At 41.0% G+C, this 26433-nt stretch overlaps 1 protein-coding gene across 2 annotated transcripts in view; it reads left to right on the top strand.

Moving 5' to 3' along the window:
- The window catches only part of GOSR1 (golgi SNAP receptor complex member 1), a 130619-nt gene that overhangs the window by 67262 nt on the left and 36924 nt on the right, over positions 1-26433 (top strand). For both annotated transcript variants that reach the window (XM_044283783.1, XM_044283782.1), the window contains exon 7: positions 19437-19466. In XM_044283783.1, coding sequence (XP_044139718.1) covers positions 19437-19466 — 30 coding nt within the window. The remainder of the gene's footprint in view (positions 1-19436; positions 19467-26433) is intronic.

Below are 26433 nucleotides of genomic sequence, written 5' to 3'. Positions count from 1 at the left end.
CTTCTTACATCTGGTGGCATTAGAGGCAGAGCTTGTTAAGAGCTCATTTGCATCCCTTTTTTCCCTGAATCATTTTAATGTATCATTGTGTGTTGAATATTTACTAATTGCATAAAAAAAAAATGTTTACTTGGCTGGAAGCAAAGTTTATTGAAGGAGAGAAAAAAAAGCCCATATTACTGCTGCGAGTAGTCTCAGAACCCTAGGAGCTGTGTACTAATGAAGCCGACAGCTCAAGGGAACCAGAGCTTCCACCTAATTATAAACATTCTTATTCCAACCAGATGCGGATGGGCCCAGATCTTTCATGTCTCCCAAGCGTTTCTGATCCTCGAAGATTCCCAGCACTGCAGACAAATGAGAGCTAGCGTGATTTCTCTAGGCTTCAATCTTTTCTGCCTCTCTTAGAAATTGCCCATTTGATGCAAGTTGAAGCAATTTCTCTGTCGCCGTGTGTGCTTTAACCTATTCACCCGAAGATTTTCTGAACAAAGAATTAAATCTTCTTCTGAAGTGACCAATCTCCTATACGTTTTCAGAGGGAACAGAAAGCTAGACTTTTGTCTTTTAATTAGATTGGGACCCTGAATGAGACACCGATAATTACTTTGCTGTCTCCACATTTATATTACGTCAGTCTTGTTAATGCGATCGTATATCTTACAGCGCTAAACTGTGGACATCGGTTGGGGAATATTCTTATACTGTGCATAGTCTTAATGCCCTTAAGTTTCCAAAGGGAAAAAAACCTTTATGAAATGGGTACAAAGAATTGCATTTGGCACACAGTGTGACAAGCAGTAAAGATCCTGTTTTTGTTGGATTGCGTGCATGTTGATTACTAGCGTATGGAAATCTTGTGGCACATGGTTGAGAAGACTAATAATGTCTACTAGATTTAGAACCCCTTTCCACTTGACACCGCATATCCTGCTACTCATGTTCCTTCTGTAATCGCCAGATTCCCACCATAACCCTATTAAGCCAGCTGACATTAGCGATGTGCTAATGTCGGCTAAACCTAACTAGTCTATTCCTACTTTTATCTATGCCCCCGTTACGCCAGAAATCGAACCCTTTAATATGCTAATTAGCCTCTAGGAGCAGAGGGGGGCGTTGTTCCTGCTCCTAGAGGCTCCGCTCTCCCACCTTTGTCGCCTCCCTCCAAGTCCTGATTGACAGGGCCAGGCAGCGCTCGCATCTGTCTGCCAGAACTGTGCTCTGGTAAAATCTCGCGCCGCTCGGCATTCGGCGCAGGCGCGGTGAGGAAGCTGGCAGCCTTCGAGCGTCTTTCCCTCACCGCGCCGAATGCTGAACTGTGCGAGATTTCACCAGAGCACAGGGCTGGCAGACAGATGCGAGGTGGGAGAACGGAGCCTCTAAGAGCAGGAACAACGCCCCCCCCCCCCCTTCCCCTGCTCCTAGAGGCTAATTAGAATATTATAGAAGTTAGATTTCTGGCGTAACGGGGCATAGATAAAAGTAGGAATAGGTTAGTTAGGTTTAGCTGACATTAGCACATCGCTAATGTCAGCTAGCTTAAAGAGGACCTTTCACCGATTATTACAACTAAGTATACAGACATGTAGGGCGGCGCCCGGAGATCTCACTGCACTTACTATTCTCCCCGGGTGCCGCTCCGTTCTCCCGCTATGCCCTCCGGTATCTCCGCTCACTAAGTTATAGTAGGCGGAGTCTGCCCTTGTTCTTCTGTAGCGCTGGCCAATCGCATTGCAGAGCTCACAGCCTGGGAGAAAATAACCTCCCAGGCTGTGAGCTCTGCGCTGCGATTGGCAAGCGCTAGAGCAGAACAAGGGCAGACTCCGCCTACCATAACTTAGTGACTGAAATCTCTGCCTACTATAACTTAGTGAGCGGAGATACCGGAGGGCATAGCAGGAGAACAGAGCGGCGCCCAGGGATAATAGTAAGTGCAGTGAGATCCCCGGGCGCCGCTCTCCATGTCTGTATACTTAGTTCACAGTGTAAAAATTGGTGAAAGCTCCTCTTTAATAGGGTTAAATCTGGTGACAGAATCCCTTTAAATATTAATTCTGCAACACTTTTCCTTAATATTATGCATTATTCCATTTCGCTGTTACTACAGAAAATGTGTGAATAAATTTATTCCCCCTGAAAATATGTACATAAATTGACAACTCTCTAAATAGTCTAACACAGTCAGAACTGATTCCCCAAACAGGTTTTCAACCTGTATAAAGCATTACTTTGCCCAGAAAGCTTTTGCCTGCTGTGTCTGTGTCCTTATCGTGGTATTCCCACCTTGGACATTTATAGCATACCAACAGGATAAGCTGTTAATGTCTGATAGATGTGGATCCCACCTCTAGGGCCCAAACTACCTAGTAAAGCGGCTGCCAAATCCAGGCGGAGAAGGAACCAAGAGATAACTTGTATGGGAGTGAAAGCAACAGCTGAGCTCTCCAATCATCCCCCGCCTGGATATGCCTGCATTATCTATCAGGTGGGCCGGGACCCCAGATTTCCACACAGGTCCGGCTCCAATTGTTTATCTGCATCAATCGGACATAAATGGCATATCTTATTTTTAAAACTGAGGGGGTCACTTATTAAACAGAAATACGCCTATATTAGGTGTATTTCTAGCGCAGATTGTGGTGCAAAGGTCCTTTGCGCCTCAATGTCCAACTTTTCCTCAATCTACAACTACTGCTCACCCCAGGTCTAAAGAAGTGAGTGTGTCAGTGAAGGGGACAGGCTGGCAGGCCCATCTCATTTACCATTTTCTATGCCTGGTTTAGGTGTAGAAAATGTTATAAATGTAAGACCGCTACATTTAGAAGCGCCAGTGGATCCTCCAAAGTTGTGTAGAGGTCTTCATTTTTACATAACATCGACGGATCCACCGCCAGGCCTTTTTAAGTCTGGCGTCTAAAATGCTGGTCTTAATAAATGTTCCCCTGAGTTCATTGTCTCATCTTTTCTGACCCCTCAGATATTACAAAGTTTTACGGGAAGATTTATCATGACCAGCGTTTTGCTGGCGGGTCTTAATCTCTCTCCCCTGTTTGTATCAGATGTGCTCAATTATTAAGTGGTGCACGCCTCTTAATGTTTGTGGCACGTCTGTGCAGGTCAGTGAGCTGAACTGGAGATCTACGCCAGCGAGGGAGATGCTGTAGATTTCTTCTATAATCTATGGCAGTTTCCAGGCGTAGAATATAATAAATGTGATTCTGCCCCCACACAGCTCTCTGCTTTGAAAAGTGTGGAGCGGTGCCTAAAACCCCCCCAAAAAGGCGTAAAGTTTTGTACAGCTACAACATACTTCACACTCTTCGGTGTTTTGGAGAAACTTTTCTGGCGCACAGGGAATGATACATTTCCTCCATAGTATTAGCTGTTTTTTTGTATTTACGGTATTTTGTATACGTTTTGTTAGTACAGTTTATATATGTGTTTTATCTAAATATGTGGCAAAGCCGCAGGAAGAAGCTGTTAGTTATGTTTATTTGAGGTTTGGCTGTTTCATTTAGCCATGTGCTCAAGCTTGTATATCACATTTATTACTGAGCAAATGCTGCATTTATGATCTACAGGTCAAGTGCTCACAGAGGCCAAGCTGTGACCATCTGCTTCATCCTGGTCCTTGTGAAGCACAATGCAGTGAGCACTGACCTGTTAGGCTCTGTGCTGAATTTGACCAGAAATGAAATTAGCTCAGGCTTACGCATAAGTGTTTGTCCATTTGTGCAGCATCTTCAGGTTTCAATGTACGGCTTTCATTAGTGTTTAAAACTGACCGGCTTTCCATTTAGAGCTGCAATTGCTATTTTGCAACAGGGTAAAGATAAATGCCATAGGGGCACGTGGCTAGGCCGACGAGAGATATGGCTGCTTAGTTGGGGTGCTCCGGCATCAAGCATCTGAATAAGCAGCAACATCTCGCCACATAAGAGACAGAACCTGCCAGACTGCTGGGTAAGCAGACACAGATGATGGGGAAGACAAAAAGACAGCTCCCTAGGCTCTCAAATAACTTGGAGCAGTACTTTGACAGGGACCGGAGCACAGATGGCGCCGAAGTACAGGGCTCAATGTCTGCTCTCGATTCCTATCACAGCTCTCCAGCCTCAGTAACACCACGCTTACCCTAAGTTCACACCTGAGCGTTTTACAGCGTGTTCAAACGCGCTGTAAAACGCTCAACACATGAAAACCAATGCTTCCCTATGGGAATGGTTCTCACCTGGGCGTTGTACATCGCGTACGATCGCGCTGTAAAACGCCCGACGCATAATCAAGTTCTTGAGCTTCTATGGGGCGTTTTGACGCGCGTTTGTGGCCATAGGACACTGCAGTCAATCACACAAACGCGCGTCTACTATTGCAAAAAACGCGCGACAAAAACGCGCGTTTGAGAAACGCTCAGGTGTGAAAGCAGGGTTACACTCCCCAACACTCCCCTTGCACCGCTGTCCGCATCTATACAGGACCTAGAAGGCAGGGTGTACCACGTAGAGTTTGCAGACTCGCAAAATTCCGTCATTGATGCGCATAATGATGTGGCGGAGGAAGTGGAGACTCTTAAAGCAAAGATGGCAGACATGGATGACCACTCCCGCCGTAATAACATCAGATTCAGAGAGCTGCGACCCTATCTTCACAAGCTCTTCTCCACAGGGTGCCAAAACCACTATTCTTGGACAAAGATGTTCCACGAGATACGCTGGCATGAATTCACTATTTCCACACCAAAGAGGCCCTGATGATGGCAGCACGCATGGGCAAAACTATACCTCCACCCCACCAGTCAGTCAAGCTTTTTACGGACCTATCTGCGGCCACACTCTGACAACGCAGAAACCTTATCCCCATCACAACAGTTTTACGGGGCCGCAATGTCGCATACCGCTGGGGAAATCCAATAAAATTTGATATCCCCAGCACACACATGGTGAAATCTTACGAAGAGGGAAAGAAACTGCTCACTGAATGGAAAATCCCCATAGAACAACAGAGATAAAGATGCTGTTAACTTTACGCCTTTGAACAAGGAGTGGAACAGGGTCCCCCAAGGCAGAAAACAAAAAAGAGATGAACATAGACAATATGACAAGATTCCCACCCGCCTCAAGTAGCCTCAATACTCGGTTTCCACATGGAACTATTCCCCCGTGTTACTGATTGCCGTATTGTTCTTTTTTTCAGGGCTTTTTTTTTGTTTGATAATGTTTTTATTTCTCAGCTTAACTGTTTTATGGTTCCCTCATATGCCTTTACTATATATCAGCATTTCTCTCAACATCAAGGAGTTAAATAGTCCACAGAAGAGAGCTTATGCTTGGAGGGAGGCGATGGAGGCCCACGCGGACATCCTATTTGTGCAGGAATCTCCCCTGCTACAGTCAGATGCTCCCCACATGCGACATCGCCTCTACCCAATCATCATACACGCACATAACATGAAAAAAAAAAATGGTGTTTTTATTGCCTTGAGGAATTCAATAGCCTCTTCAATCACTCAACAGATTGATAGCCAAGGCAGATTTATCATTCTAGTTTGCTCTATTAACAACATAGTATATACCCTGGTAAACGCCCCAAATGTATGTCAACTGGTTTTGCTAAAAAGGCTCATGAATTGGAAAACTAATGGTGTGTGGTGACTTTAACACTGTTGTAGACCCCGCAATAGATTCTACCAACAGCAGTCGACGCCAAAATGGGGGTTTATTATCATTCCTGCTTAACAATGTCTGGAGGGCTCAACATAGTGTTGAATGAGATTATACTTATTTTTTTCCCTTCTCACTTGTCCCATTCACGATTAGATATGTTCCTAGTGTACCGCACCACCTTATTACATTCAACATCTACCACAATAGGCTTCATTAAATGGTCAGATCATGCACCAATGACATTATCCGTAAAGGAACAATACCAATCACACACAGCTCCAATCTGGAGGAATAATACATTCATTTTGAGTTATAAGAAATATATCCAGGAAATTACAGAGGCTTTGACAGAGTACTTCACGATTAATGCAAATTCTGTATCTGACCCATACATCGTATGGCAAGCCCATGAAGCTTATGTAAGGGGATTAATGATTAAAATAGGCCACCAAGAGAAGAAAGCTAGAGAAAAAGATATAAACACCATACTAGCTAAACTAGATATTTTAAAGCAGAACAACAAACAAAAACCGACTGCTGCTATCTCGGCAGAAATAATGGCTGAGAGAGAGATTGAGAATACTCCTTCTGTTTAACTATGAGAAAGCTCTTTCACGTACAAAGTCCAGATACTACGCCCAAGGTAAAAAGGCAGGTAAACTATTAGCCTCCAAACTAAAAGCATCGCACACCCGATCCCAGATACCCTACATTCTACACCCTCAGACCAATGGGAAGCTCATAGATCCCAGAGACATAGCAGACCAATTTAGATCTTATTATGAAAAACTGTACAACCACAAAGATCAAATCTTTCCCTGAATTAGTGCAGAACTTCTTAACAAACGCTTCCCTCCCTACGCTTTCCAATGTCCAATTAACTGACCTTAACGGCCCCATCTCAGAAGGAGAAATTAAGAAAATTATCAATTCACTTCCCTCGGGTAAGTCTCCTGGTTTGGACGGCCTATCAGGCGAGTACTATAAGCAATTTACTAAACCATTGATTCCACATTTGACTTCCATTTACCAAAGAGCTGCCACAGGCATACCTTTTCAGCTGAAATGCAAACAGCACTTATAATTACCCTTCCCAAACCAGGTAAACCTGATAATATCCCACAAAACTTTCGGCCCATATCATTGCTTAACTCGGACATAAAAATCTTCTCCAAACTGATAGCAAACCGACTAGCACCTATATCACCATCACTTATCAAAACAGACCAAACAGGATTTATTAAGGGACGCCAGGCAGCAGACAACACCAGAAAGATACTAAACATCTTGCAGTGACCCTTGATGACGAGAAGGCATTTGACAGACTTAGGTGGTCGTATGCTTTTTCCGTGTTAGATAAGATGGGGCTTCATGGTTTAATCATGCAGGCCATATCTAGCTTATATGCAAATCCATCCGCTCAGGTCTACACAAATGGTGTTGCCTCGTGTAGATTTAATATCACAAATGGATCACGTCAAGGATGTTCCCTTTCACCAATAATATTCATTCTTGCCCTGGAGCCCCTAGCACAATACATTACATAGTGAAGAAATAAAAGAAATCACCATTGGCAACTGTAATCATAAAATGGCATTATACGCGGATGATATTATTTTAACTCTCATGGATTCGAGACAGTCCCTTCACAAAGCCATGGAAGTCATATCTTCAGTTGGCGCCCTGTCTTACTACAAAATCAATAAGGCCAAGTCACAGGCATTACCAATACAGATACCTCCAGGGGAACTACGGGTTCTTAAATCTACATACCAGCTGGATTGACAAAAAATTAGTATCCCTTATCTGGGGATGCATTTGACGTCTCCATGCTTACTTCTTTATAGCCACAACTTCTTACCATTACTGAAGACATTGGAACAGGACTTTTGCATTTTTGCTTTAAAGCAGCTGTCGTGGGTGGGTAGGGTAGGGTATCGGCCTTCCAAATGATGACACTTCCAAAACTGATATATGTATTACGCACCCTGCCTATCCATATTCCGGGTTTGTTCTTCTATACTCCTTAGCGCTAAATTGGTAATCGGACATCATTGGAAAAAGTCGAATGGCCCACTGATAGACGAAGTATACTGCACCCTAAACACGACATGCCGGTATGAAAAAATGTTACCAAGTACAATGATCAATAGGGAAAGGGTGGAGCATATTTGGGAGAGGTGGATGAAGCATGTTAGAATTACACCTTGACATTTTGTATCAGACACTCATAAAACATTCCGAAACAATGAGCAAAATAGGATTTGGGGGAATCAGGATTATAGTTAGTTTGTTCCTGTTTATTAGATAGTTCACCTTACGCTGATGTATGTAGGGGTGTCAGGTTTGGCAGCATCTATGCGTATGCCCTGGTACCCAAGCACAGAGAAAGAGAAATGTATAATAGAATGTTATTTCTTACCCATGGATGAAGGCATGGGTTGTTGTTGATGCAAAATACAATGTGCACATCTATATATACGTGGCTGCGCCTATTAAAATATGTTTATCTTTTATGTACTGATAACTCAATAAAAAGATTGAAATATATAAAGATAAATGCAGTAGCGCTTTTCAGTTTTTAATGTTATAGACTATTGGTCTATCAGAAAAATAGCTTTGTAATATACTCAACCTTGGGATTCTAAAGGCTTTCGATTTTTCAGCTGATAATCGCTAATGAGCACTTGCATGAACAACTCATTAGCAATCATCTTGCAGTGTAATACTGCCATCGATTGCCCGATGAACGAGCAAACACTCATTCATCGGGAAATTCAGATTTTTCTTTTAAGCATGCTTAAAGGCTAGGTACACCTTTTGGAGGCAATTTTTGTTTATAATTGCATCTTACCAATTTTTGGCTAAAAATCATATTTTCTATTGGCCTTTATTAAAAAATATTGAGCCATTCTGTCACAAAGGCTTCACTGTTTTTCTAGCTGTGTGACTGGTACTTTCACTTTGTGCCGGTCATCTAATAACCTTATCTCTAAAGTACTAAGAGGTCATAAACACTTATTTAAGCCACATTCTTATCAGTGAGATAATGATTGAACTTTGATGAGTGTTTGTTTATAAGGTCAGAGAGCAGAGATAAGGCGTCTGTCTGCTCCTCAGATGACGGAAAAGACAGAAAATACACAGGCAGCTAGTAGAGCATCTCAGCTCTGTACAGAGAAACGGACTCCATATTGTTAATAAAAACCAATAGAAAAAATAATTTTTTGCTCAAAATAAGTACAATGCAATAATAATAATAAAAAAATATGCCCCTGGAGGTGTACATAGCCTTTAAAAATCAGCGCTTGCTGTCTGCAGATCGTGCTGTCAAATCACAAGCTGTTGCTGGCAAACCACTAGACAGTATAGAGATGAGCGATGGCATAGCGATCGCTCCTCCCCATGCTGCAGAGGAGATCACTGCATGTAATAGCAGCGGTCTCCTCCGCCAGCTACCAAGCTATTGCCGGAAGGGAACACTTCCCTCCCGACAATCGCTTGCTCAGTCAGCCTGTGTAATATAGGCTTTATTTTATGACCCCCTGCCAACAGCAACCTTCTGTCCTGGTTGACGACTAGGCTGAAGTAATATTGCGTTTGATCTGATGTGACAACACATCATGTCATTGGATGTTATGTCACTACTAGCCATCACACCCGTACATAGGGATTTTACTTGCGGGGACAGAATAATTCATATGTTAATTTTACAGCTCCAAAGTTAGGTAGATGAAATGGAACCATGGCACTCCAACTCGATGCAAAGGAGTCTCTCGCACATTAATACGACAGTATTGCTTTCAGTATTTGCTTTATCCAGTCGAAAAACATGAATGTAGGTATATGTCCAGATGACACAGCAAGCAAGGTCCAACAGGGCCTTTATTAAGCCTAATCTGGATATGAGGTCCGGGCTGGCATGACGGCAGGATGAAGCACCAGTTCCAGTGTTAGGTAGAGACACTGAGCCAACAACAACGCTCAGTCCAATCCTACTGATTGGATTAAGTTGTCACACTAAATATATCAAAAGGACTTACAGCAGTTCATGATCCAAAGGTATTTGTGTAGGGATAGCCTCTGAGCGTCTCGGCACTTCATGTGGCATTTAGTTCCCTGCAATTCCTCCTAATTCACCCATGTTCTCATTGAAACACAATCCGTTTTCTTTCACCGCTCTCCGCTGTATGCTTCCTTATAATGCAAGTTCTTGAGGAGATAGAATGGCATTTAGCTGTATTAGCCAGGCTTTCGAATTCCCTATGGCATCCTGGTACAGTTGTGTTCAAAATAATAGCGGTGTGTTTAAAAAAGTGAATAAAACTCAAAATCCTTCTAATAGCTTTTATTTCCATACACACAAATGCACTGGGAACACTACACATTGTATTCCAAATCAAAACATGAAGAAAAAATATCAAATTTTTGTTGTTCCTCTAAATAAATTGAAGAAAAGTGAATTTTAGACTTTTCAAAAAATAGTAGTGTTTGTATTCATTCACTATATAAACTGAAAAATGTTTTTAGATTTGTCTTTCCTTTAAGTCACTTCACTAATATTTAGTTGTATAACCCCTGTTTCTGAGAACTGCTGTACATCTGTGCTACATGGAGTCAACCATGTGAACAGGTATTCCAGCCCAGGATGATTGGACTACATACCACAGTTCTTCTCTATTACTTGGTTTTGCCTCAGAAACTGCATTTTTTTATGTCAACCCACAAGTTTTCTATTGGATTAAGATCCAGGGATTGGGCTGGCCACTCCATAACGTCAATCTTGTTGGTCTGGAACCAAGATATTACATTTATTGGTGTGTTTGGGGTTGTTGTCTTGTTGGAACACCCATTTCAAGGGCATTTCCTCTTCAGCATAAGGCAGCATGACCTCTATAAGTATTCTGATGTATTCAAACTGATCCATGATCCCTGGTATGCGGTAAATAGACCCAACACCGTAGTATGAGAAGCATCCCCATATCATGATGCTTGCGCCACCATGCTTCACTGTCTTCACAGTGTACTGTGGCTTGAATTCAGTGTTTGGGGGTCATCTGACAAACTGTATCCGGCCACTAGACCCAAAAAGAAAATCTTTCCTTAATCAGTCCACAAAATGTCTCTTTAGGCCAGTCAATGTGCTCTTTGGCACATGTCATTTTTCAGCAGTGGGACTTTGCGGGGGCTTCTTTCAGATAGATTGGCTTCACATAGGCGTCTTCTAATTGTAACAGTACTCACAGGTAACTTTAGACCTTCTTTGACCTTGCTGGAGCTGATTGTTGGCCTTGCCATTTTGGCTATTCTTCTATCCATTCGAATGGTAGTTTTTCGCATTCTTCCACGTCTTTAAAGGGCTTCTGTCACCCCACTAAACGCATTTTTTTTTTTTTTTTTTTGTCTACTTATAATCCCTATCCTGCCATATTGCCATACATTATGTTATTAATAATTTTCGTTCAGTAGATTTAGCCAAAAACTTACTTTTATGATATGCTAAGACGTCAGAAGAAAGAGAAGACGTCATCGGAGCAGGCGCACTGAGGGAGGGCTGAGGAGGCGAGCCTCCTTATCTCAGAGCGCCTGCGCCGAATCAACACAGGCGTGCGATTTTTGAAAAGCTGACAGGGCTGGCCGGAGGAGGAGATCGCGGCTGGTCCTGTCAATCAACACAAGGAGGGGGCGGTTTTCTGCGGCTGCTACCAGCAAGTAGACGCCCTACTTGCTGGTAGAAAGGTAATTAGCATATCATAAAAGTAAGTTTTTGGCTAAATCTACTGAACGAAAATTATTAATAACATAATGTATGGCTGGATAGGAATTAGAAGTAGACAAAAAAAAATGCGTTTAGGTTTTGATTGCCATTTTAAAGCATTTGCGATAATTTTAGCTGAGCAGCCTATCATTTTCTGCACTTTATATGTTTTCCACTCTCCAATCAACTTTTTAATCAAGGTACGCTGTTCTTCTGAACAACCCATTTTCCTCAGAATTTCAGAGAGAACTGCAATGTAACCAGCATGTACAACATTTGCTGCCTTCCTTTCTTAAAGGGAGTCTGTCACCACTTTTTTGCATGTTAGACCATTAAAATAGGGTTATTTGATCCAGCCAGAACATAAAAACGGTACCTTTGTGGTAGAAAACGGACTTTTCAATTTGCAGAAAACGAACTTATAAGATTATTTTCGGAGCCCTCTCAAGTGCCCAGGGCGGTCTCTCAATCCTCGGAGCCCCTGGCTGGCACCTCCTAAACGGCTGATAACTCCGCCCTCCGTGCGCCTCTGCCGCCCGTTTACTCCCCTCCCCTGTCCCTTTCCACTGCGGCTGTGCGGTCCAAATCGTAGCGGGCGCATGCGCAATAGGTATTGCGATGCCCTGCCAGGAGCGGGCATCGCATTGCGCATGCGCCCGCTACGATTTGGACCGCACAGCCGCAGTGGAAAGGGACAGGAGAGGGGAGTAAACGGGCGGGCAGAGGCGCACGGAGGGCGGAGTTATCAGCCGTTTAGGAGGTGCCAGCCAGGGGCTCCGAGGATTGAGAGACCGCCCTGGGCACTTGAGAGGGCTCCGAAAATAATCTTATAAGTTCGTTTTCTGCAAATTGAAAAGTCCGTTTTCTACCACAAAGGTACCGTTTTTATGTTCTGGCTGGATCAAATAACCCTATTTTAATGGTCTAACATGCAAAAAAGTGGTGACAGACTCCCTTTAAATAAGGGCAATAATTGCCACCTGATTTTCAAAGAATGAATGACATCACTCATTGATCTCCACACTGCTATTATTTTGAACATGCCCCTTTCAATAAGTGATTGAATTACAGAGAGTCAGCAGCATGCATGTCATGACTGTTGGGTTTCTATTACTCTACTACACCTGCTAGTAAATTATTTGCCATGTAGAAATATCGTTTCTACATGGCAAAGGATCCTCACCTGAGGATCCTTTCAGACAACACAACAACAGTGGCTTACCTCTCACATCAAGGGGAAAGAAATGAAAAAAGCTTCTAGACCTTTCAAACTAAATTTTCTACTGGGCAGAAAAGTATGTAAAGTCTATTTCAGCGACCCATCTCAAAAAGAATCTCTAAATCAGGAAGCGGACTATCTAAGCCGACGCATAATAGACCAAACAGAATGGTTCCTAAATCTGGAGGTCTTCAAAATTATAGTCGACAGATGGGTAACTCCAGACATAGACTTGTTTGCTTCAAAAGACAACCGTAAGTGGAAGCGATTCTGATCCCAGGGGCAATTCTTGGTTGATAGACGCATTTGCCACGACATGAGACTGGAGTCTGTGTTATGCGTTTCCACCAATGCCGATAATGCCGAGGGTGATTCAGAAAATCCAACAAGAAAGTTTGACTGTCACCCTGATAACTCACTTTTGGCCGAAAAGGAGTTGGTTCTCCTCCCTCAAAAGGCTTTCAATCTCCAACCCTTGGACCCTTCTGCTCAGGAAGGACCTTCTTCTACATCAAGGTCCCATCCTGCATCCTCACCCAGAATTCTTAGAACTGACAACTTGGATCCTGAAGGCAAGATACTTAAACGTCAAGGCCTTTTAGACAAGGTTATAACCACACTAAGGTCCAGTAGATAGAAGGTGACTTCCGCTATGTACTTGAAGATTTGGAAGAGGTTCTGCTCCTTGTCAGGGGAACCATCTCCTAAACTCGAGAGGCCATAAATTCAAAGAATCCTGGGCCACAGTCCCTGTGCACTTAAAGTGCAAGTATCGGCACCCAGCTGTTTCTTCGATTCAGACTTAGCCGATCATAGATGGATCAGGAGGTTCATGAGAGCCGCGTCTAGACTGAGGCCCACGTTGAAAACACAAGTCCCTTCTTGGAACCTTAAAACCGTTTTAAAGGGTCTAACGATGAGTCAATTCGAACCTCTGGAAGAATGTCCGCTCAAATTCCTATCTTTCTAATTGCGATTTTGTCCGCAAGAAGGCTGGGGTGAGATCCAGGCCTTAGAATCTTGGAAGATCGGATAGTGCTTAGACTGGACCCGGGGTTCCTTCCCAAGGTGGTGTCAAATTTTCACAATGATCAAAAGATTATTTTTCCATCCTTCTGTAAAACCCCCCAAAAATAGTGTGGAGTCTACATTTCACACTCTAGATGTAAGACGTACAGTTTTAAAATACCTAGATGTGACTAAGAATTTTAGGAAGTCTGATAGTCTTCTTATTCAGTTCTCAGGGAAAAACAAAGGTGAAACAGTTTCTAGGTCATCGATTGCCAGGTGGATAAAGATAAAGTTTCTTGTCCTGTTAACTTAAAAGCTCACCAAACTAGAGCTTTGTCCTCTTCATAAGTGGAGAAAGCGGGTTCATCTCTGGAAGACATGTGTAGAGCATCTACTTGGTCCAGTATGCATACTTTTATAAAGCAATACCGGTTAGATTTATCCAATACTTTAGAATTGTCTTTTGGACGTAAAGTCCTCCAGGCAGTAGCTCCCCCTTAATGTTATAATTTTGTATATCTCCTTGTGAGGTCGTAAAATCTGAATAAAATTTACCGGTAATTTGGTATCCATGAGATCCCCATGACGGCCCATTAATCCCTCCCATTTTATTAGTTTACTTTGTATCTTATATGGTATGAAGTAATACCTTCAGTTTCTATATTATTATGTTACTATAATTAAATCTCCACCATCTCACTCTCTAGTAATTTAGAAAGCACTGGTGTATAGGGGGGGGAGGCGGGGGGGGGGGGGGGAGTTTAACCTTTCCCTGTTCCTGCCCCTACAAAGGTCAATCTCCTTGTGAGGCCGGTAAGTCTAATTCAGATCTTCTTAATGGTTTCTAAATGCTGTTAAGAACAGTTCAGGCAACATGGCTGCCCTCATAATCATGTTCAGGAAAGAGAATAAAGAGATCTGCAATCAGAAGATAAAAACCGATGAAAAGGATGTGTTAGGGTCCATTCACACGTCCGTTGTTTCTTTCCTGATCTGTTCCGTTTTTTGCGGAACAGATCTGGACCAGTTATGTACCCATTAATTTTCAATGGGTCCTGAAAAAAAATCGGACATTGTGCTGTCCGTTTTTTTTTCAGGACCCATTGAAAATTAATGGGTACAGAACTGGTCCAGATCTGTTCCGCAAAAAACGGAACAGATCAGGAAAGAAACAACGGACGTGTGAATGGACCCTTACTATGTGGTTTTAACTGGCAGAATTTTTTTGGGGATACACATTTCCTTTGAAGGGGGTTCTGTGGTTTGGACCCTTGACAGTAAAGTGATGACAGAGTGTCTCTCTGCTGGAGCTTCCATCAGTCTGCTGGAATCTGTGGGGAATCTTGGTGGTAAGTGTTCAGTTTTCCTGCTGCACCACCACAGGGAAAAGCGGGCATTACACATGTAATGCAGGACAGGTCCTCCAGAGCAAGTAGTGCTCTTTGTATACAGTCTTTACTCTAACTAAGAGATGAAGATCCCTCAATTTTTTTTTGTCTTTGTTTCACTTTAGCAGTGCTGAGCAATGTGCAAGGGGTTGATATTAATATTAGCTAACCTTAATGTATATTCTATTGAATTATAACATTTTAAAAATAATTGTACATGCATCATTGATTTCTTACGCATATTTACATTGGGCAGTTAAGTGTTTTCCAGGACTCCCACAAACCTGCCTTAATTACACATAACACGCCTATAGGAGAAATAATGTAATATACCGTTACAAAGTTGCATGGATCAGCCTCTGGGAACCTGGTTATATAATGCTACTGAAGTTCCAGCTTCTGCTGACGTCACGTCCTGCAACAAGTTTTCAGCCTGGGCTACAGATGGCGTGTCACTTTTGCTGTGCATGGGGCTTCAACAGTTCCCTTATCTGGTGCATGAGGGAGCGGAGTACTTCTGGCCTTATCGATAACCCAGGTTGAAAACTGGTAGCGGACATCTTGGTGGAAGCCGAATTTTCAGGAAAGGAATGTCACATAACCCGGGAGGCCAATCCTTCCAATTTTGCAAGACACTTTCTCCTACTGGTGTGTTCTGTGTAATTAATGTGGCTCCGCTGGTCCTGTTGGGTCCCGGAAAACGCCTTTAATAATTGTTTAATTGTTCAGATCTGAACGATAATTGCTTTGTGAAAATAATTGTGCCTGGATGGAGCTGGCAGGGGAACTTTGCTTTTTAAACCATTGGCCGGCTACTTAAGTGAGTAGAAATAGAGTGGTTATGGAGTGATACTGTCAGTGTGTTAGACGCCTATAAATATTAGATGATTACTGATGGTTTTGCCGGTATCAAAGATCAGGTGACAGACAAGCACTGTGCGTAAGCAGAAGCGCTCCATTCTGATCTCTCCTCAAAAATATAGTTATCTATTGTAAGAGCTCTTGTATCTCTGTGTGCGGTTCTCCTTCTTACTGGACCTGCCTGTTTGGCTCCTGAGCTCTTCCTCCTAGCTGAGACCAAGAAACCGTAAGCTGCGACAGCCATGTAAAGCTTTGGAGCCCTGACCACCTTATGTGATGGGACTGAATTATACCTGCTGCTAATTCTTTTTCCTCTCTCTAGTTTGTCTAAGCTGTGCTGAGTTAAGGTGCCATACACATTAAAGGGCATCTGTCAGCAGAAGGCATCTGTGGTGGTCCAATGTTCATATGTGCCCACGTTGCTGAGAAAAATGATGTCTTAATTTATGCAAATGAGCCTCTAAGAGTGTTCCTTCCCAACAACTGGTTCAGTGAGGGTGAAGTGCTACATCTACATGCAGTGATCACCTCCACAATGTGAGCACACACACACACACAACAAAGATTTCACACTGAAAGTGCTGGTATGGGTTTGTGTAATACAGTGCTTGCTAGAAGAAGGTCTATTAGCCTGTGTGTGCAGGCTTCCTTCTTCCCTCTTTATGCTTCTTGCACAGTCTCTCTTCAGCTGTGCTTTGTGTAATATGATTTCTCAGGGAAAGCTCTCACAAAAGCCTTGGGATTTTTCAGTGAGTGCAGAGATTCTGAAAAGTTAGTCAGTGCAAATTCAAAGGATAGGGGAAAGAGACATCTGATATGTGGAGAAAGAGGCAATTCACATTAACACAATATATTATAAAACTTTATTAGATTTGCATACACTACTATAGATAAATAAAAACAATGATGGGTATTTTTTATGACTTATCGCTAGTGGTGGGTCATTCTTTATGAGCTCTCCACCTGCCTGCAGTGACAGAATAGCAGTGGGGCAAGATGTTTACGAAGAAAATAAAGTTTTCATCTTGATTCATTGCAGCGTATACCTATTTTCATAAACACGAAAAGAAAGAAGAAACTTGCAATGGTACATTTGGTCTTTATTATACTTACCAGCTTGCATATGCTGCGTTCACTAAAAAGCTTGATTCATGGTGGACATATCTGATGTTTTAGTTCCTAGGTGGATTATTTCGGAAAATTCCTGATCACAAGTAGGTTAAGTGCAGGTTATGCGAGGTATGGTGTTCTTATTGTTGCAGCTGTATATGTTAATTCCTTTACTTTAGAGGAGTAAGAGAATCCATTAGATTTGTTCCTGGCATGGCTGGAACCATTGCGGTTAATGTTAATGACTTTCAGTAATGCCTTTTGCCTGCATAATTTTGCCTTGCAATGGGCTCCTGCATAGCAAATGACATAGGAAAGGCTTACCAACTGCTGGCCTGACGAGGAGAAAGCTTAAATACACTCATGCGGTAGGAACCCATCATATTGTTCCTGCTCACTTTGTTAGATGTCAGGAATCTTGGTGCTTGCAGAACCCATAAAATAAATTGCTCCTGCTTGTCACACTATCTTTGAAGTTAAATTTATGCATTATACACGTTTGGTGTAATGGAAACTTACAATGAAACAAACATTTTTCTTGCAGTAGTTTAATTCAGCTTTGTAAGAAGCCGTTGAATCTGTATTTAATTTTTCTGGCTGCCATCTTTTTTTTGTAACATCTTCAAAATATCACCGAAAACAATATTTGATAAGTCATAGCGACATATCAAAGGTGTGGATTGGTGGGGGTCTGAGTGCTGAGATCTCCAAACTATGGCTAGAATGACAGGAGAAGTGCTCACACAGTGCACTCGCTCTTCTAGCTGCAGGAGATGGAATCAAGACAGGTCCATAGACTTCCTCTTGAGCCTATTAAGGAACGAGTACTCGGATGAGGACTCAGGTATTGGCAAAGTTGGCAATTTTTTTCTAAATCTGGCTGTATCCACCTGAACCAAAGCTGTAAAGACATGGCATGACAAGATACCCCCAACAGTTATGATTGTAGATAAGTGCTCAAACAGTGCACCCACTCTTCTAGCTGTGGGGGATGGAATTTAGACAGGCCCATAGACTTCCTCTTGATCCTGTTAATAGCAGGGAACAAGTACTAAGATGAAGACTCAAGAATTGGCAAAGATGCAATAAAGAGGATGGTTAAAGTGTGATTATACCATGGTTTGGTGGGTGTCAGCCCAACATATCAAATCCTAGGATCTATATAAGACTATGGTTCTCATTACCCAGCCCCGATTTTTATTTAATTTTTTCCCGCCAGTAGTATGCAGTGTTATGTATATAGTTTTTTTTTGTTTTTTTTAAGAATATATATACATGTCACCATTCTTGGTGTATTTTACATGTCTGGCTTTGTGGTATATTGGCCGCCTCTATTACCCAGCTACAATTCCCCCCTTTTTTCTGTTTAGGATATATAAGGGAGAAACAGCAAAAGAGAGATAACATTTGCAATAATTTGCTTTTGAATTTTCCAATCCTTAATTGTTTTTGAGGGTTGAGAGCAAAACAATTATCATCGGATATGGCAGCATGCTAATACCAGTGTGGTTTTGGAAAGGGAATCCCAACCCATGATAAATAATAACAGAAATAAAAACACCAAAGATGTGAATACAACGTCCTAGGACATGGGCGTATGCTAATGTGTTCATCCTGATTTGCTAGGGGAATGCTAGATTAAAGATGAACGCAAAGGCAGAGCAGTAAGAGGATGCTCACCCAGATAGTATGCCATTAGACAGCTTGGTGAGCCATATGGCCTCTGAGCTGGCTGCTGCTGATGGTCGCTCACAGATGTGATATTTAGCAAAAAAAAATGGTACATGAAATGCATCTGTTTTCTCTCATTTTAAAAAAAAGGAACTGAAAACCTTTGGTGAAACCGCGCTGCACTTTCGGGTCTCATTGGCTCTTTTCTGCTTTTCCAGCATGCAGAGTACAGATCCATAGAAAACATATAGGATCTGTCCTCCAATCATTGGAAAACCAAGCAGAGCCGATGAAACCCGACTGTGTAGAGCGCTGTGAGAAGCTATAAGTCCCATTTTTAAAGTCACTTGAATCAGTTTGTGTGAATTAATTTACATTTGTGTTTTCATCTCTACATTGATAAAGCCATGGCTGCAGTTGCAAATGGACACTTTTGACGAATTGTTGTGACAGGTGAACATTTCTGGTCACAGATGTGCCCATGTTAGTCATTCTGTATACTGTGCCTGGCATCCGTCAGAAAATTACCTTTTGAGAGGAGCATTATTTTGTGTCAGAACAGCCTTCACTGAAAGAGATTGACTCCCTAGGTCCTATGGTAAATAGGACATCTTTAATCAATAATACAGTATAATATAATTGTAATTAAAATATCAGATATAAACACCAAAAACCACTAATTAAAAACTATCTCTACATTGATAAAGGAGTGATCAGTGTGTCTAAATGATCATATTTATTTATTTATTTTACAGCTCTGACCGTCTTATAGAAGAAACAATAAGGTAAGGAGATTATCCATACTATTCATGTGCAGTCAGATTGAGTGGACATTTACACTAGCATCATGTTAAAGAGCTGTTCCGGTGTCCAGCATTTTCCATCTGACCCCAGGGATCCCCACCAATCACAAGAACAGGGGACCCTGAAGTTAAACTACAGGTTGTAATCCTAGACATCGGGCTATAAACATCATATTGCGGGCCAGTAAGTGGTGATCAACTGTGGGAAACTATTGAGAAAAATTTAATTACTGTGCATTGTAAAAAATTCACAGTAGAGAAAAAATACATATGGTGTAGGAATATAATCTGTATATCACTGAATAGTTATCCTACTTAAAACTTAACTTTTAGTCATTATTAATTAAAATAAGGCCCACAAAAGAAGAATATTATTGATAGCTGCAAAAATAGGACACAATGGACTTATGTACAATAAGACACAGGGTGACTTTACAGAATCAAGAGCTCGGATTTGGACCATGTAGTCCCACTCACGGTTTGATGGTTATTCTGTTTATGGAGATGGATCATACCACAGCAGGAAGGAACGTTGTGGGAGGGTCCACCGGAATCTTGATGAAAAAGAAATACGGCTCTTCTTAAAGAGGACAGTAAAAAAGGGGGGGGGAAGAGGCTGGGGAGATAATATCCCTATCCCACTGATACAGTTCTGCCTGAAAGCGGAGAGGTCCCCCGCCTAAATGCGGGAGAATCACCCCAAAGGGAGCGACCCCACTTATCGACGGCTGTCCCTGTTATTCTGTCCCTGAATGATGACTCCCAGTGTCAGTACAGCCAATAATGAAAAAATCTTGAATTTCCAACGCGTTTCCTCCAATACAAATATGACCGGATTCATCAGGGGAAGAGAAATACAGACGTGGACAAAATTGTTGGTACCCTTTGGTCAATGAAAGAAAAAGTCACAATGGTCACAGAAATAACTTTAATCTGACAAAAGTAATAATAAATTAAAATTCTATAAATGTTAACCAATGAAAGTCAGACATTGTTTTTCAACCATGCTTCAACAGAATTATGTAAAAAAATAAACTCATGAAACAGGCATGGACAAAAATGATGGTACCCCTAGAAAACACAGAACATAATGTGACCAAAGGGACATGTTAATTCAAGGTGTGTCCACTAATTAGCATCACAGGTGTCTACAACCTTGTAATCAGCCATTGGGCCTATATATATGGCTCCAGGTAATCACTGTGTTGTTTGGTGATATGGTGTGTACCACACTCGACATGGACCAGAGGAAGCAAAGGAAAGAGCTGTCTCAAGAGATCAGAAAGAAAATTATAGACAAGCATGTTAAAGGTAAAGGCTATAAGACCATCTCCAAGCAACTAGATGTTCCTGTGAGTACAGTTGCACATATTATTCATAAGTTTAAGATCCATGGGACTGTAGCCAACCTCCCTGGACGTGGCCGCAGGAGGAAAATTGATGACAAATCTAAGAGACGGATAATCCGAATGGTAACAAAAGAGCCTAGAAAGACTTCTAAAGAGATTCAAGGTGAACTTCATGCTCAAGGAACATCAGTGTCAGATCGCACCATCCGTCGTTGTTTGAGCCAAAGTGGACTACATGGGAGACGACCAAGGAGGACACCATTGTTGAAAACGAATCATAAAAAAGCAAGACTGGAATATGCCAAACTACATGTTGACAAGCCACAAAGCTTCTGGGAGAATGTCCTGTGGACAGATGAGACAAAAATCGAAGTTTTTGCCAAGGCACATCAGCTGTATGTTCACAGACGAAAAAATGAAGCATATCAAGAAAAGAACACTGTCCCTACTGTGAAACATGGAGGAGGCTCTGTTATGTTCTGGGGCTGCTTTGCTGCGTCTGGCACAGGGTGTCTTGAATCTGTGCAGGGTACAATGAAATCTCAAGACTATCAAGGAATTCTAGAGAGAAATGTACTAGCCAGTGTCAGAAAGCTTGGTCTCAGTCGCAGGTCATGGGTCTTGCAACAGGACAATGACCCAAAACACACCGCTAAAAACACCCAAGAATGGCTAAGAGGAAAAAATTGGACTATTCTAAAGTGGCCTTCTATGAGCCCTGACCTCAATCCTATTGAGCATCTTTGGAAGGAGCTGAAACATGCAGTCTGGAAAAGGCACCCTTCAAACCGGACACAACTGGAGCAGTTTGCTCATGAGGAGTGGGCCAAAATACCTGCTGAGAGGTGCAGATGTCTCATTGACAGTTACAGGAAGCGTTTGATTGCAGTGATTGCCTCAAAAGGTTGCGCAACAAAATATTAAGTTAGGGGTACCATCATTTTTGTCCATGCCTGTTTCATGAGTTTATTTTTTTACATAATTCTGTTGAAGCATGGTTGAAAAACAATGTCTGACTTTCATTGGTTAACATTTATAGAATTTTAATTTATTATTACTTTTGTCAGATTAAAGTTATTTCTGTGACCATTGTGACTTTTTCTTTCATTGACCAAAGGGTACCAACAATTTTGTCCACGTCTGTATATATAGATAAAGATAACTAGATATTTTTAAATGGCACAATAGCCGTCAGCACTATGGCTCTCTATCGATGTATCCAACTGAATGATGCAGTCCCTGTACTGTGCATTGTAGTATATTAAGGATTTTTACTTTGTATCATATACTTTCAATAGGAGTTAAGTATTATGTATACTGGAATACCCCTTTCATTGTGGCGTGGTGTCGGAATATTTATGCTGTCTCCGATTGACAGTCTATATGATTTATGTGAATAAATTAAAATCGGCAATAAAGGAGATTCTAACTTATTATCATAAATATCAAGCTAAAACAAGCTCGTGATCTGCGTTGAATTGAAGACAAAACCCAGTTACAGACAAAATATATATGTAATTTATTAATACAATTTATAGTGCAAAATAATATATATAATAAAATTGGCGGTAATAAAATTCACTCAATGATATGCAAAATAGTGGTAAAGACAAAAATAATTGAGAACATATATATATATATATACACACAATTATGCCTTCTTATAATAATACCCCTCACTTATTTTAAAAGTCAATTTAATACTTGATTTCTCTCAGCCGACAAATGTCCGATTAAACCCAAATCTGGTTTATCTTTTATCTATATAAATATATATATATTATCAACCATACTGGTCTAGAACTGAATTCAGTTCCTTGGAGATAATACCGTGTTTTCACTAGTATCTTTTTAATCTCCCTGTATTGGATTAATTTTCAGGATGATGCTGCAGGTACACCCCAATCTTATTCCAAAACAGATACTATACACAAAGTATGGTTAATTGAATATATCTATAGATATGTATTATATTAATTAATTATCCTATAAAATATAGGTAAGGTTATACTATACCAAAATGTCAGCTAGCAGAAATCAGTTTCAATGGTTCTAAGATGGCTGCCTCCAATGACTGGCAAGATGGTCAAGATGATGTTCAGAGAGAGAGCTCGATCGACCTCTTCTGTCAGCCCATACCATCTTTTTATCCTCTCTTAGAAAGGGCTTGGCCAAGTTTTATCATTAACTAGTGACCTCACTTTATAATTAATAGAACCTCCCTCTAGGGAAAAATATACCCTAGATCTTTGTTACCCTAACACTAGATGGCACTAGTATTCCATACAAAAATCGAAAGCATTAATTTATTTCTCTTTTTCATATACTAGCAATAAAATTTAATCTAAGGTTTCAGACGAAACCTTGAGAAGATCTTTAAGAGACAATGAGTTTTATACTTGGTCAACTAACTTGTGTATCCTTAAGTCTTTTGACCAGACTTGATTAAATCAAGATAAATATGGCTATCTCAATTCATTGTTCTTGGAGGAGACAGGGTTTGTTCATGATCACCTGTGTCCACATTTTTCCATTCCAGGAAATAAATAATTAATTTGTGTGTTCCACTGAGACAGATTCTAAACATGACAGAGGAGTTTATACCTCATTTCTAATCTTACAATTGAATATATCTATGAGGACTATACTCTTATATATATACTATATATTCAGCACACCTATTAAAATTGATTATATAAAATCAATCTACTCCTATATTGATTAATATAAAAACCCCAAAGAAAGATTAGAGTCTTTCTATTCACTAAAATCATCAGAATTCAAATACATTGTCTTATCTAGGCCATGACATCTCATTAGACCTTGGGACATCTCCTTCTCACAAAACAGACTTAGGTAAACACTTTGGTATATATCGTAAACCTTAGGTTAGCAATTTCAGAGTAAAGGAAAAAAAAATCACTCTGTCTTTAATAAGACAAAATGGTTGTCCCTTAGGCTCATGTCCATACACTTATATAGGCCTTATAATTATGGACTTTATTCATACCCAATAGTTCTGACAAATCCCCCCCCTTCTTCCCACGTTAGTCAAGGATCCCCTTAAGACCTAACTGGGAGAAGGTCGGAAGAATTTTCATGTTCATCAATATTGTATCTGAGTCTTTTATCGCCTCATAACGTCAATCCTGGAAAAGTATATTATCACAGAGATTCTGTGTCCAATGGTTTTAGCATGTGAGAAAAATGCAAAACTTGGCACCAATCATGCCATTATTGCTGTGACTTTGTTCTCATGCATAATGTACCAATTTGGTTCCTTTCCCAAGCTAAAATGGTGATATCCGGTATCTTCATCCAATGAATGTCCTTGGATCCAGTTTCGCAAAGATTCCTGAAATATAATCTTCCTTAGCCATCATTCACAATCCTGGGACATCTGAAACACGACTGTAGATTCGGGTTGATGATTAGTTCCGTCTTTAATTGGACCTCTTGAATCAACACCATCTGCACGATATCTGTATCTTTGTTGTCATCATCATCGCCAGGAATCACGTCTGGTTCCGCCCGTCCTTTTTCTATAAAGGAAAATGAAAGTATGAATACAGTATATATATATATTTATTTATTTTTTCTTTTGAGATATACAGTTTCCCTAGCGTTGCTATGTAAAATGCTTTATATGGAAACCCCAGAATTGGAACATCTGTGAACTGAGAGAAATCAGATTAACGCATCCTTATTCATTCTCTTATTCAGCGTCATCTTCTATGATTCTCAGTTCTGATCTTGGATGACATACTCGCAATTGATTTACATGGACCCATTTCTCGATGAAACCATCTTTGGTATTAATTTTCACCTTATAAACTACAGGTGATATTTTATCAATTACATCATACGGACCTTTCCATGATGGGAGAAATTTTCTTTCTTTTACCCGATCCCGGGCAAAGTTATAGAGATACACTCTATCTCCTACCTCATATTCCTTTTTGGTAGTTTTCAAGTCATAATAAGTTTTGTTACTTACGGCGGCTTTCTCAAGATTCTTCTGCGCGAAAGCAAACGCGTGTTGAAGATACTTACGAAGGTCCTCCACATACTGATGTGTCGTGGCTGCATTGATCAGGTTATGATCTGATGTGCGATACAACAGATGTTGAGGAAGTACCATTCTTCTTCCTGTCATCAGCTCAAAAGGTGACATCTGGGTAGCCGTACTTGGAGTAGCTCTAATGGCCATGAGTACTAATGGTAACCTTATATCCCAGTCTTTACCCGACTCCTTAACATATTTCTTAAGGATGTTGACAATAGACTGGTTATAGCGCTCAACGGATCCGCTAGATGTTGGACGATAAGCAATGTGTAATTTTCTCTTCACACCCAACATCTTCCACATCTTCGCCATTACCTCACTTACAAAGTGTGATCCACGATCTGAATCAATCCTTAACGGTAACCCAAATCTGGAAAATACATGGTTAATCAACAAAAATGCACAGGTCTCGGCTGTGTTATTGCGGGCCGGTAGACACTCTACCCATTTTGTAAACACACAAGTGACGGTTAACATGTATTTATTTCCTCGGGATGACCGGGTAACAGGACCAATAAAATCAATTTGGATGTCAGACCATGGTAATGAAAAACCTTTCTTCTGAAGTGGAGCACGATGTTTAGGACCTTGCGGTTGAAATTGCGCACATACCAAACAACCTTGACAATAACTCTGGACATCCTTTAACATATGAGGCCAGTAGGCATAATCACGTAGTGACTCATATGTAATCTTTTCTCCACGATGACCAGCTGTAGGTGCATCATGGGCATGCTGTAACATTAAACCTCTAAATGTAGTAGGAACTACCCACTGCTGAATACCATTTTTAGAGGTTCTCATTAATAACCCATCCTGAATACTAAATTGGGATTTGGATTTCATAAGTAATCGGAGGTCTTCTTTTTGGGTATAATTATCCTCCGATATGGGATTATTATTAGGATCCTCAATATGTTTATAGAAGATTCCCAATATAACATCTTCCTTCTGGCTTTTGATCAGATCCTCACTAGAAGATTCTTGGCTCCATTGAACTATACTATTTTCAGTTTGGGCCTTAGCCTGTTGTCTAGTGATAGCGTCAATGGGAATCATCTCTAGTAGATGATCTATATTTACATGATCACCATTTATGGCTCCTTGTTTGGCTAGTCTGTCAGCTAGGTCATTACCCTCTTTATCTTTATTTTGGGTTTTGGAATGACCTTTAGTCTTTTTCCAATAAATGGTTAGATCATTATGTCGGACTAGCTCATCTATGGCACAAAACAACTTGGCGTGTTTCACTGGTTTGTTATTGGACCGTAACATATGACTCCTCTTCCATGTGGGCATATATTCTACAAAACTGTTCCGCACATAATTTGAATCGGTAACTATGACGAATTCCTTTATATTGTGCTCTATAGCAATTTTAACGGTTTGGTAGACAGCTGCTAATTCGGCTACCTGGCTACTCTTAGCACCAATACTATAACCTATTGAAATACTCGGGCACCCATCTATCCACGTAATACCAATTCCTGCCACTAGTTTTCTTTCGTCCCCTACAATGGTGTGGTAAGCACAA

Source organism: Bufo gargarizans, chromosome 3 (assembly GCF_014858855.1).
Source record: "Bufo gargarizans isolate SCDJY-AF-19 chromosome 3, ASM1485885v1, whole genome shotgun sequence".
NCBI lineage: Eukaryota > Metazoa > Chordata > Amphibia > Anura > Bufonidae > Bufo > Bufo gargarizans.
The sequence above is the reverse complement of the archived record's forward strand: the minus strand, read 5'-3'. Positions and strand labels throughout refer to the sequence as shown.